Raw genomic sequence first — 13201 nt, 5'->3', positions numbered from 1 at the left:
ACCATTATTATAGTTATAGTATTTTTTGAATCACTAAATATTTGGGCTTACCTATTTTAACTTAGTTAGCTTTTCTTAGAAGTTTTGAGAGTTTATTTTTAGTCATTTTTGTGCTGCCAAAAGGGTTTCTAGGAGGCTGCAGTTAGGGGACGAAAATTATACACACAAATCAGAAAGAGTGAGGTAAAAAAAGTGAGTTCTTCCCAAAAAATGCAGCTTGTACAGTTTCAATCAAGACGTTCAGTGGAGGGGCAAAATTGGTTTGTTTTGGCTAATTTTTTAGTATGTTGTTGGGATATGTAGCGAAAATGCTGCACTGTTTTGGATGATATTTTCTTTATTTTTCTTCTTTTATTGTTGATGCTTGATGATGGTTAGTGTACTTAGTTGGTTTGTTGTTGGTGCTTTTATAAGAGTGACTTGGGGTGGAATCCCTTAATTTGTCCCATGATTTTTATCTTTCACACCAAATGAGTTTTACACGTAAAAATTCTTGTGTGTTTTTGTTATTGGTATATTATCCATTATTATTTGTTTTATTTATGTTCATTGTTGATTAATTTAGTGATTGAAATGAGATAAGGCTTTGTCTTCGCTTGGATTGTTGTGTTGCTTAAATTGATTTTGGATTGGGGTGTTGGTGTTACAATCAACCCTTTGTGCGTAACAAATGCTATCAGATCGGATGTTAATTTAGGCTAGGTGGAGACTAATACTAGTGGTAGATGTTTCATGGTGAAATTAATATATATCAATCATACCACATTGACCCCCAAGATGGAGAATTTGTTTAATTGTAGAGATTTGCTTAACCCAATTAATGTAGCCAACTGTTGTGATGATAGTGTCGTAGTTAAAACTACAAAACCTGAAAAATGGATGAAAAAGATTGGGTAAAATTGAGGCGAAGCCTTAGTTAACCATTAGATAGTAGTTTGGCATTAGTATCTTTAATTATGTATCTTTAATTAGTTTTTTTTTCTTGTTTTTTTAAAATAAAATAGATTCAACCAACTATAAAGGGACATGCGTTATTTCTTAATTTTTGTTACTTATTTTCTTTTTATGTCGGTCAAACTCTCAAACTTAATAGTCAACTAACTTTTTCAGTTACGTATTAGTCATCCGCAAAGGAATATATCATATCAGGTAGTATTTTTTGCAAGAAAGTGCATATAAGATAGTCATTTACAAAAGATGTTTATATAGATAATTTCTTATAATTTTTTCTTTTAGATAATAAAACATTGACTAAATCTGCACACATGATTTATGTATGTTTGATGTGCAAATCATATAATTTTTATTAATTATTGGTTGTCATGAGGAAGGATATAACTATGAAAATCGAACTCAAAATTTTATATTAAAAATATATTATTTAATCCAACTCAGATAACATCCAACCATAGTAACCATCCAATCAAAGGTTAATTTGCATAGAGCTCTTTCTAGATAATGATTAAGAGGTTGTTTAATGTTAATAATACTCTTGAGTATTTATTACAAAAAAATCACTCCAAGTATTTACAGATGGTAATAATTAATTAACACCTCAAAATTCAGAAAGGGCTCGTTTTTCCATTTAGACTACGCATTCAATTCGCTCTCATTTACTATGAGTCTATGAACCAAACATCATCGGGTAGTCTTTTTAAGAGATCGCCTAAATACGTATTTTAAACTAACTTAATCCATTAAAGATTAATACTTATTTATCGTATTTATAATGCCTACTTATATTATTTTTAATAGTTACTTGCATATTCTTAATGCTCCGATCAAACATCATTAATTCACCAATAAATCTGACAGCCTCAGAACACTAAAAAACAGCATACTCTGTCAAAAAAAATAGCATCATTTACTAAATTTATCAAACTCATTGCTTGTTGATGATTTTTTATAACTATTCTAGATATAATTTAAAATTTTTTATTTGATTAATTTTTACTAAATTTTTTAAAATGAAATATATAATATAAAATTTTTTAAAAGGGTCAAGTTGCACAAAACGTTTGACTGTACTTAGGTGAGTCACAGATTTTGTGCGACTTGATCTAGTTGTAATCACATGTTTTGTGCAACTCTTTTCAAAAAAATTATTAGTTTTTTGATTGATTAAAAATTCGATGATTTTAAGATAATACTAATTATAGATTTTAAGATAATATTAATTCAATAACATCATATACTAATTGCAAAGTAGGTACTTAAAACTATTAACCATTTTTTAAAAAATTGTTATATTTAAGAAAATTTTCATAATTTTGCATAATATTAGTTATGTCGACATTCTTTATGTTGAATTCATTTTCCAGTGTTTCAACGTTGAAATTAAACTGGAGTTGGAGAGAATGCAAAGAAAAATGAATTTGTCACAATTTTAGAATTTTAATAACAAAAAAGTGAAACATTAAAAAAGGATGGCAAGACATTAATTAATTATTGAGACTCAAAAACATGACTATTCACCAGAAACAGATGAATTCACCCACATGTCATCTTTCATTATTCATCCATCCCAGCCATGCAATTTTCCATAATAATACACCAAACTTTTCAAATACTCCAAAGAATTTATTTTCAGGATCAGTGTTTGGAAACAATGATGAAGTTAAAAAAACGACAATAATGTTAGCAATTTTCATATTTTATTTTTTATTAATATACTAAAATATAAAAAAATTACTAATAGTATCAGCGATTGGTACATAATAAAACCACAAATATTGTTATGCAAGCGGTTTCTGCAAATAAATTAATGTTTGACAATATTAGTTTAAGTAATATTTAATGGTGCATGTAGTTATTATAAATACATTTTAATTTGTAGCGTTTTAAAATAAAAAATGGTGCCTTAAAATATTTTTATTTTTTCTGAACAAATTATAGTACTACAACTCTCATAACTACTATTTTTACTTTGATAATTAGTAGTACATTTTTTACAACACTAGTTAGATTCAAGTCTTGAAATAGACATTTTAATTCTTGAAATAAACGACAATTTTAAGACTTTAGAGTAGACATTTCAAGTGTGGAGTAGTCACTTTTACCATTGGTGAAGAACAATTAAGGCGTGAAATAGAGACTTAAAACCTAAAAGTAGAGATTTTAAGCCTTAAAATTGATATTTTAACGGTTAAAGTAAGTAGGTAAAAATTAAAATTAAGTCTTTGGAAAAAAAAATTGACTTAGAGTAAGTGTTTTAAGGGTTAGAATAGATAGTTAAAAAATAAAGTTCAAGTGTTTGGAGAAAGAAGATTTAGACTTGAATTACGGATTTTAAGTGTTGAAATTAACATTTTAAGTCTTTCAATATAAATGGGTGTTTAAAGCTTCAAAGTGAATAAATTTTTTAATTGAGTTGTTCGTACAGTCGCACGAATGTGGTGACAACATACAAAATTTTGTGATCACTATATTTAAGGTTATAATTAATCATTTTAAAACTTTAGGCAATCAATTATAAATGATGACTTTGAGGTTATAAGTAAACATTTTGACTATAAAAAATAATCACTTTAAAATTAAATATTAATACTTTAAAACTATAAAATGTGTTCACAAAACTAATACACAAATTGTTATGAGAGACGGTCTTTTCAAGAGACGTATTAGATTTATAAGCTAAATGAAAAAGAGAAAATAAGAATATGAGCTTTTTGTTTTGAGACCGTTTTTCTCATATAACATAAACATGTAATAGCAGTTAGTATTTTGTTGCACTTGTTTGTGTTTGACTTCCTGTTTGTTCTCCGCTTAATTTTGATGGGTCTTGTCTTTCTTCACTTACTGACCACATCCATTCCAGTGACATTCATCAATTTGTCTTTCCTACAATTCAGTAACTACTCACTACTCACTCAAACCCATACTTTAATTTGTTTATGTTTCTTAATTCTTGGGTGTTTGTTGAATTGTCTTTGAAAACTCAGGATGTTGAAGATTATTGGACTTTGCATGGCGTTTTGGTTTCTTCTTCAACTTCTCCTTTTCCCATTCATCTGCTTTAGCACTGAGGCTAAACCATCCTTGCTTCTTTCTGGTAGTGCTAATATTCCTATGAAAAGATTATACTTTATTTGGTTCTATCTAATACTAATCTACACCAATTTTATAGACGGGGTGACTTTTGATGGCAATACGATGACCCCTAAGGCAACAACTAGGCATCTGAAGGTAAAACGACCTCAATCTTTTAGGTTTAAAGCTCTGACATTGTTGTTGGAATCTAAATAATGTAGAACTGGCTTGTGTTGCAGGAAAATAGATATGGTTCCACTTCCAAATCCAAGTTTGATGAGGGAGATGTGATATTGGAAGACTATCGGCCTTTTGATCCCACCCCAAGTTCCAAGGCTTCCGTAAGATCTGGACCAATCGAGCATGGGACTCCTCTCATGCCTTACATTCCCAATCCAAATCCTTCACCTCCTCTTTCCTCTGCCTCTAATCCTGATGGATCCCCTTAATCTCTATTCTATTAAGTTCGCTATATTTTTACTGAAGGAATATTCTGGAGGAAAGGCTAAAATGTGAATCCTGATGTATTATGTATATAACCCATCTTGAACACCAAGATTTGTAATTTCTCATTTGGATATTTGTATGTCTATTTTCTCATTTTGGAAGTTTTAATGTCTCATTTTCTCATTACCAGCTTAATTTTGATTATACTCTATTGCACTTTTGGTAGCAATCTCAAAAAGATAGTAATACTTTGTTGGCAATGATTTTTCAAAAACAGATCATAAGACAATTACATGTAGTCTATTTTCAGAAAAAATATGGTAAATTATGGTCGAACAATACATGTGATCAAACACAGCCTTACCCCTGCTGTTTACAAGTTCCAAAAAAGCCCAAAAAGAAAACCACAAAAAATACTACGAGGATCATAAACTGTTATGTAGAAACGAGAACACAAGAGATGCAGCACGAAACCCAATTAGTGAACTAGTGACCTCGCTTTCTCTTCTTTCCCGCTTTGCTTACTCGTTGCTTTTTCACAGAATCATCATTAACAGATTTTGGCTTGTTCCGTCTTTTTGGAGTCGCCTTTTCGGCCTTAAAAGATTTTTTAGGCAGGGGTAAATCATCCAAGGGTTCATCATCTTCATCTGAACTTAACACCAAGTCCTCCACAATGTCTTCCTCCGTTGCTTCCTGTCTCCTGTTTGTTTTCTTCTTGTTTTTCGAATTTTCCACTTCAGGAGGCTTATCCCTGCCGATGCAAACGATTGATATGTGGTCAAATAATTAGAAAACCAAAGGAAATAAACGGGTTACCCTCGAAATGACCATATAATGGCTACTCATACAAAAGAATCGTCCTTGTTGTCTAAAACTCCACACCTTAATTCTTTCTGTTGTGACAAGAAGTTCGTAAAGACTCCTTCACCTTTATCTCCATCATTTTCTTCATCGCTTGTTGCTGGCATCTCATCCGAAATTGACGGCTCCGCACCATAAAGCACACTGCATGATATCATCACTGCACTGTTATCACAGAACATTTATACGAGTGTTGACCTAGCAGAGTAACGGACAACCTGCTTTATAAACACTCGGTCCTCAAATTGTCTGAAAAAAAAAAGAAAAGAGCATTGAACCTGGATTCAGCCAAAAAATTATTTTTCTGTTGCGACTTTTGGCGTACTGTGGCAACATATTTTGACAAGGGACTAGCACCAGACTTCTTCTCCTCCTAAATAACATTGCAACATGCACCTTACATGAGTAAAAACATAGAAGAAATTGCAAATAAAGACAAAAGATAAACAAATGTCTGTAGTCTCTACCCTTCACTGATGTGCACATCCAATTTTTTGGGTGTTAGAAGAGAAAGAAAGAAATGTATATCAAAAGCAAACCTCATGAAAAGAAGACGCAGCAGGATCACTTGGCAAGAAAGAGATTGTTGCGCGCTTTTTGTTGATAAATTCTGAGTTGGCGTCAATCTATAGAATAAAAACATTTGCAATTAGCATACCATCAGTCCAAGCAAGGGTTAGAGGAGAGGGGGACAAGGGCAAGTTGCAACAAGACGTGAACCGGACTTAAACAACCTATTGTGAGGCATAAAAAGTTACCCCCAAAAAGGAAAGTGTCACCCTGATCTCACAATAAATAGGTGATTGAGAGTATGCAACACAATGTTTTTCTTCTTGCTACATGATCCAAATGTTGTGTTGCAACTTGAAAGCTCTGTTTAGTTTTTTACGCTGGCACAATTACTAATGTTTGTCGAAGATTGGCATACCTGTCGAATAAGTTCTTTCACATCTTTACGGAATCTCTCAATCTTCGTGGATTTACAGAAAGCACGCAATCTAACAGCTGGTGTAAAAGATAATTCAAAGAAAGCAACAGAGTAGCTCCACTGCGCCAAATGTTCACACAGCTCTTCAGTTACAGAAGCAACACATGCCTCTTGAAATGACCGAGTCTTGAGTACTTGTTTACTGACCTACAGAACAGGGTTCCAAAATAGTTATAATAGGACTAAATGGTAATATATTGCTTAGACTACCCAAGAAATTGCTGTACCTTGAGTATTGTCCGAAAGTCAACTGCTTTGCCAACACCTCCAGTAGGTGGACTGTGCAGTTCTTTCATCTCTATCATATCCAAAAGTGGCATGGAAACTGGTATGAAAGTATTGGTTGCAGCAGCGATACAATTGAGCATTCTAATACAACGCATTCGAAGGGGAAAGTACCGAGCAGTTGGAACTAAACGAGCCACTCCGGAAATAATTTGTGTCAATGGATAAGCAAGGGGTCTAAAGTCTGGTTCCTGACCATATTTAAGTATTGCTACAGTCCAAAGCTCAAGACAATTGATATATTTCCATTCATAGACCTTCCTGAAAGCTTCCTGCCAAACAAATGACAGGACAAGTATAAGTACACTCTCAGGCCCACTGTTTTTAGCCATGTCTTTTACATGAAGAAAAGTCCGAAAATTGTTAACCTTTTAAGCACTTGTTGACCTTTACCTTCTCTCTAGTTGTAAATTGAACAGAGATATTGACAAGTTTGCCTTAACTTTTTGACAGGTCAAAAGAAAGCCCAAGTTCAAGAAACATGCACGGTATAAAGTATTGATATACAAAGAGCAAAGCCATAACGCAAAGAATAGTTCAGAGTAGGAGTGAGCCGTTTAGAAAAGACTAACCTTTGTTTTCATGTTTAATGCCTCACGCAAAATCATTGCTAATTGCCGAATGAATACAAAGCCATGCTGATATGCTGTTGGAAGGTCCACTGACATAAATTCAACAAACATGTACCTAAGAACTTGGATGTGCTGCAATTTTGTCGCATTCATAAACTGACAGTTCATGACATAAGCTTTGTATAACCCTTTAAAGCAATCATCCAAACAATCTGATCCAAGTTGCACAGAGAGAGTTCTTAAGAACCAAAACGCTGCAAATGAAAGCTCCCGACTTCCTGTACCCCAAAAGTGCAGAACAGCCTGTCAAAATTTAAAGATCACCAATCACACTTCAACAGTTATTGTGCAATTAACAGAAATAAACAAACTATTGCATTGGAAAATGATCAGTTAATCAAGTCACTCAGGTGTGAAAGGGGTTTATCGCACCAATTAGATGGAGTAAAGATTAAACAATCCAAACAAAGAAACTACCAATAACATCTCCGATCTAGAGTAGAAAGTGATAAGCTAAGGAGCTAGTCTTATTTTAATTCCACAAACATTCAGGTACATCATATTTTATTTTGAGATTGAACGGATTCACATACGTTCAATTCACCACAAAGATTAGTATATTATTCATGATAATAAGCAACAACGTCAGTAATATGCACCATGGGCAATGAAATCCAGTAAAAGGTCACAATCCAAGAGGGTCTCAGTCTGATGAAGGAAAGAAAATCTGAACTAAAAAGAAAATAGCAGATGATCCCAGACTAGAGGCAAACCTTAATATATTTCCTAAGAAAGGTGGGGAAAGCAGCCAAGAACAGTGATGACTTCGTTAAGTTCTTCAAAGTAAATGAGATAGCCTTAGCATCCGTCATTTGATTCAATGCGTGTAGCGAATTTCCAAGATATGACTTAACCAAATGCTCATACTTCTTCCAAAGTTTGGTGGTCTTAACTTCAATCAAAGTCTCTTTCTTTCCACCATAAGATGGAAGTTTCATCAAGTTACGGAGAATCCCATCAATATTACTCAAAGTTTCAACCATAACTTTGTTCATAACAGGCTTAGACATGGTGGTTAACTTAAAAGTGGAATTTTCATCATTTTCTTCTGCAAGATGACAAGCTACCCTGTAGGCTTTCAATAGAGAACGTACAGGAGCAACTTTCTCATTCTCCAGAATCTCCTTACACCATGATTCAACCATCTCCATAGTGATAGTAACTCTAACTTGTTCTTTTTTCTCTTTCGACACAACATCTGGCTTCTCAAAGTCACTATCATCAAGATCCTCCTCTTCTTCAATCTCCGGCTCAGCAAGTTCAGCTTCAGCATCATCCTGCCCAAAAACATTACATAAAAACCCAACACAAATCAAAAAGTATCATAAAAATCATCCATCAGATAGAATACTCACATCAATTCCCTCATCATCAAACTCTAAGAGCTCCTTGTCCACCTCTTTCAGGTACTCGTAAAACTCGGGTTGCTGCAGAAAACCAGAGGTCAATCACCCAGAAAAATATGTACTAATTTCAAGCAAAAGATAGTATATTTCCATGAATAGAGCACAAGCTAACCCCATCCCCTTCCCCACCATCCCCAACAAAAAAAGTAAAAAGAAATGGGCAAGGAAGCTCCAACCGTTTGCATAAGAGTTTCCAACTGCTGCTTATGTTCTTTGGCTTCCTTTTTAGAGACTTTTCCACCAGAAATGTCATTTCCATTTTCATCTGATACAACATTTTGTGACTTCTTGACTGCAACTAAGAATCAATGCAAAATCTCATCTTTAGAAAATAACGAAAAATATGAATTAGCATAATAATTTGAACGGCTTAATTGTAAATGAAAATACCTTTTTTCTTTGAAACCATGACTTTTGGATTAGTAACGTTCTACAAAAAGAAAATCAACCAAATAATTCAAGCGACAATTAGGTAATTGATGAGTAAACTAATAATTGAAATCCCTAATTGACGAGAAAATCATGAATTAAATTCAATTAATAATAAATAGGAAATGTGGCAATCCTATACAATAGCTATCGTTCCTTAGCAATAATTGTTAATATTCAAAATGGAAGAATTGAGTAAGTAGCATAAAGAAAAATTGAATATTATCAATTGAATCCAATATACACTTGACTTTGTGTGTTCTTTCCTTTCTTGCTTTCATAATCTTGATGGACCAGAGACTAGGTGTGTCTCATCTACCTAACCATTTTCTATTTAACCCATTTGCTTTCAGAGCTTCTAATCCCTTGAAGTATATTCAATAGTAGTTCATCCTTTCTTTACTTTATGGCATAGGTGACAAGACTAAGGGCGTTATCGGCCAACCAGTCCCAAAGTATGAGCTCATGCCCCCTCTAGCTGACCCTCTCGAATCCTACCTTCGGGAAAATAAACACACTGGCGTACCAATCCAGTGAAGAGGCCACCATATTGGGGTTTGCAAGACTCGCATGGTAACACCTTGGTCAATGGGCAATATCGACCAACCGGCGCTCAATGACAAAAGTATGCTCATACCCCCGTACAGTGATCCTCTCAGATCTTACCTATGGGACTACTAAATCAACCGGACACTAATATGGTTGAGTCACGCCAACTAAGCATAATCAAAGCTCAGCAAAAGGGAAATCATTTTGATTCCAAGTAAACATAATACATTCTTACTACTAAGGGAATTGTTCCCATATTATACTAATACCTTCATTCTATTCACCTATACCACTCTCAAAACTATTAACCAGTATAGTTTACTTGCTAGTACTCCATAATTCTAATACAACACATATAATCACTAATATTGATAATATGAAACAAATGCACATAATAGTTAATTATTGCGTGTACGTACCTGTAACTGCACGAAAAAAAGTCAAAATAATCACCCAACTAAAGTTCTACCTTCCTTTTATGAATTGGGCACCTAAAAAGTTTGAAATAGAACTTATAAGCCTACTTTTCTCCATTTAAGAGCAATTAAATGCTAAAACAAGCTATCATTCACTCATTCAAAGTAATGATGATACTAACACGCACTTAACCAATTCAACACTACTCAATTTATACTTAATACTGAGTTACGACATTACTCAACAATCAGATAAGCTTTCACATCCACTAAATAACAAAGCGTACTCTATGATCATTTCTTTAAACTAAAAAGAATCAAGTTATTCACATCATCATATAATGCCATGAACTAACAAATTACAATGTAAAACACAGCTCTAATAATGATAATGATACTTGTAACAATGAGGAGTCGTAAATAATTTTTACCAAATTATTCGAGTTACACACAATGACAAGAGATTATTAATACAAGTAACACTCTAACCAAATAACTTACAACTAACAACCACTAACCATATTAACAATTAACAAGCTTAACAATAATAACTCCACTCAACACCCCAACAACGATAATTAACAATTTACTACTACCAATTAACCACCATAACCTCCACCACGCTTAATTACAACCATAAACACTACTAATCACCATTGCTACCAAAATATTCAACGAAAACAATAAGCTATTAAAAAGCTTACACAACGCTGTCAAATATTTAACATAATACCATCAAAACATCGCAATTTAACATTCTAAAACCACCCTTTTGACTCCTAATCAAACCCTAGACCTAAAATATGCTTAAGCCGCAATCTTAATTCCTACCAATAACAAATCAATATATCTTAATCAATTGTCAACCAAAAATTTCTAAAAATTAAATTATGATTCAAAGGAACCAATGAACAAGAAATTAAAGTAAGTACATTGCTCACAATGGGTAAGAAGAGGGAGGAAATAAGTTAGTGCAGGTGAAAGCTGGGCATGACGAAGGGGAGCTGTTGTCTGATTGCGTGTGCAGCAGAAGTTGTGGTGGTTGTAGCGGTCGCTAGCTACTGTGGAGCGTTAGGGAGATGGAAATGCAGTGAAAGGAAAAGAAAAAGGGAAAAGTGGGAAAAAAAATGAGATGAAGACACGGGAGTTAGGGTTTAGAAATTTCTTTTTCCCTTTTTTTTTTCTTGTTTCCTTTTTCCCATTTAAAACATACATAAATACAAAATGTTGGATCACATTTTAAGTCATGAAATTTGTAAAAGACAAATTATAAGATTTAAAATTCTCATTTCAACTAAAATGCTCACTTTTCTTTTTAAAGTTATCATTTTATATAGTCTTTAAGTGATTATTTATAATCTGATCACCGATAATTTTAAAGTGATCAATTAGATAAATAAACACATTTTATGAGTCCGTCTCATAATGAATGATCTCATACAATACTTGTGGTTCCATAATTTGCATTATGTTTGTCAGAGGGTTTTATCAATACTTTATCATGTTTTATTAATTAATGGAAAAATTGACATTAAGAATCCAATTTTTTGCACATTTGCTATGACTAATTGCACATTTAGATTATTTTCTAATAATCAAACATTTGCCTTTAGTTCGGTGTGAATAATCCAATTGCTATGACTAATTGCACACTTAGATTATTTTCTAATAATCAAACATTTGCCTATAGTTCGGTGCGAATAATCCAATATTTGTCTTAGTTTGCTGGTGCATGCCCTATTTTAACCTATTATCAACAATATGATATTGTAACACCTTGAGATTTTAATGACGTAATTATTTAATATTATAATAACTTTTAGAGATTTTATAATTATATTAAATTATTTTAGGTTAATTTTAGTAGATTACTTTCATATACGAATTTAAAAGTCTACATGGTTATATAAAAAAAAATAGAGTTACAGTTACTAAAATAAGTAGTTTCGAATTAAAATTATTATTTTATTTATCTTGTGAGCATTTCAAAGTGGGTTTCTTAATTGGGCTTTATAAGGAGGTTAATCTAGAAAAAAAAATAATTAAAATAAATCGAATAAAAGATGAGTTAGGGTTTTTAAGCTAGGTCTCTCATTTTTTGTCCTTGCTGCACAAAATTACGCTTCCCTCTTCCTTTCTCTCTCAACTGTGCGCCTCCACCATAACCATCAGTACTTCCCACTAGCACCTGCTGCTGCATCTCTCCTCCCCCACGAGCAACCACACCACAAGCCAACCAAACTCCTTCCCACATGAAGTCGCCAGCAGCAAGCTGCGTTTTCACCCCCTGCAGCCAACAGACAGAGGTTGGGACAACCAGTTTTTGCCCTCTCTGTAACACCCCGTCATTTTTATGACGTCATTAATTATTATTATTATTATTATTATTATCACTTTTGGAGATTTTATAAATATATTAAGTTATTTTGAGTTAGTATCAATAAATTTCATTCACATAAGAATATTAACATATTTAGATTAAAAATAGATTTGCGACAACTAAACTAAAGAGGTTCGAATTAAAATTATTATTTTGTTAAAATTTGTGAGCACACGATGATCCATCGCAAGGAGACGAATCTAGATAAATAAATAAATAAATGAATAAACAAAACAAAAAGGATGGGTTAGGGTTTTAAGTGAGATAACCCTTCCCTCACCTTGCATAAAAACCACGGCTGCCATTCCTCTTTTCCCTCCCTTCCCCACGACTCTCCCCTCTTTCCTCAACAACCTTGCTCCTTTCCCCTTCACCAGCAGCTGCCTCCTCCCCCACGAGCAGCAACCGACAATTTCCCGTCCTCCACAAGCAACAGGCGGCTGCAACCAGCGTGCTCCTCCGTGCTAGCAACAGCCATGGCTGCGTTTTTCCCCCCGACAGCTGCAAGCTGCTGTGACACCAAATATAGCACCACCACACAGCTTTTCTCCACCATCACACACGGTGGGTCGCATCACCACCACAAGAACCGCCAACCCCTTGACCCATTTCCTAGTTCCACCCATTGTAAGTTATCTCTCACTTTCCTAATTGGTTAATTTATTGTTTATAATTAGAATCTATCATGTTTATGAGTTGTGTGTGATTGTGTATTAGTTTCATTGAATTTTAGATAAAAAATAGTTAAAGGTATTATCTTTGAATATGAAATAATT

General features: G+C 33.5%; 2 protein-coding genes and 1 long non-coding RNA gene across 6 annotated transcripts in view; 2 read left to right on the top strand and 1 right to left on the bottom strand.

Annotated features, from left to right (window-relative positions):
- Positions 1–3754: 3754 nt before the first annotated feature.
- On the top strand, positions 3755–4685 carry LOC130798068 (uncharacterized). Its single transcript, XM_057660927.1, has 4 exons — positions 3755–3850; positions 3942–4051; positions 4127–4185; positions 4269–4685. Exons 2-4 carry the CDS (start codon positions 3943–3945, stop codon positions 4476–4478), a joined length of 378 nt encoding a protein of 125 aa, XP_057516910.1. The 5' UTR covers positions 3755–3850; position 3942; the 3' UTR covers positions 4479–4685.
- A 29-nt stretch (positions 4686–4714) lies between these two features.
- Positions 4715–11215, bottom strand: LOC130798067 (nucleolar complex-associated protein 2). Of its 4 annotated transcripts, none has more exons than XM_057660922.1 (13): positions 10978–11215; positions 10049–10120; positions 9042–9081; positions 8828–8949; positions 8601–8672; positions 7959–8522; positions 7186–7488; positions 6556–6885; positions 6269–6475; positions 5880–5966; positions 5619–5713; positions 5362–5484; positions 4715–5230 (listed from the first exon to the last, which is right to left on the bottom strand). In XM_057660922.1, exons 3-13 carry the CDS (start codon positions 9058–9060, stop codon positions 4963–4965), a joined length of 2190 nt encoding a protein of 729 aa, XP_057516905.1. In that variant the 5' UTR covers positions 9061–9081; positions 10049–10120; positions 10978–11215; the 3' UTR covers positions 4715–4962. The 4 variants fall into 4 exon arrangements, with proteins under 4 accessions (XP_057516905.1, XP_057516909.1, XP_057516906.1 ...); XM_057660926.1 differs by having other exon boundaries at positions 8828–8943; positions 10978–11209; XM_057660923.1 differs by having other exon boundaries at positions 10987–11209.
- Positions 11216–12165: 950 nt separating this feature from the next.
- The window catches only part of LOC130798066 (uncharacterized), a 7177-nt gene continuing 6141 nt past the window's right edge, over positions 12166–13201 (top strand). Inside the window, exon 1 of the long non-coding RNA XR_009039013.1 lies at positions 12166–13052. This is a non-coding gene — a long non-coding RNA (uncharacterized LOC130798066). The remainder of the gene's footprint in view (positions 13053–13201) is intronic.

The sequence above is a fragment of the Amaranthus tricolor genome, chromosome 13, assembly GCF_026212465.1.
Source record: "Amaranthus tricolor cultivar Red isolate AtriRed21 chromosome 13, ASM2621246v1, whole genome shotgun sequence".
NCBI classification, from domain to species: domain Eukaryota; kingdom Viridiplantae; phylum Streptophyta; class Magnoliopsida; order Caryophyllales; family Amaranthaceae; genus Amaranthus; species Amaranthus tricolor.
The sequence above is the reverse complement of the archived record's forward strand: the minus strand, read 5'-3'. Positions and strand labels throughout refer to the sequence as shown.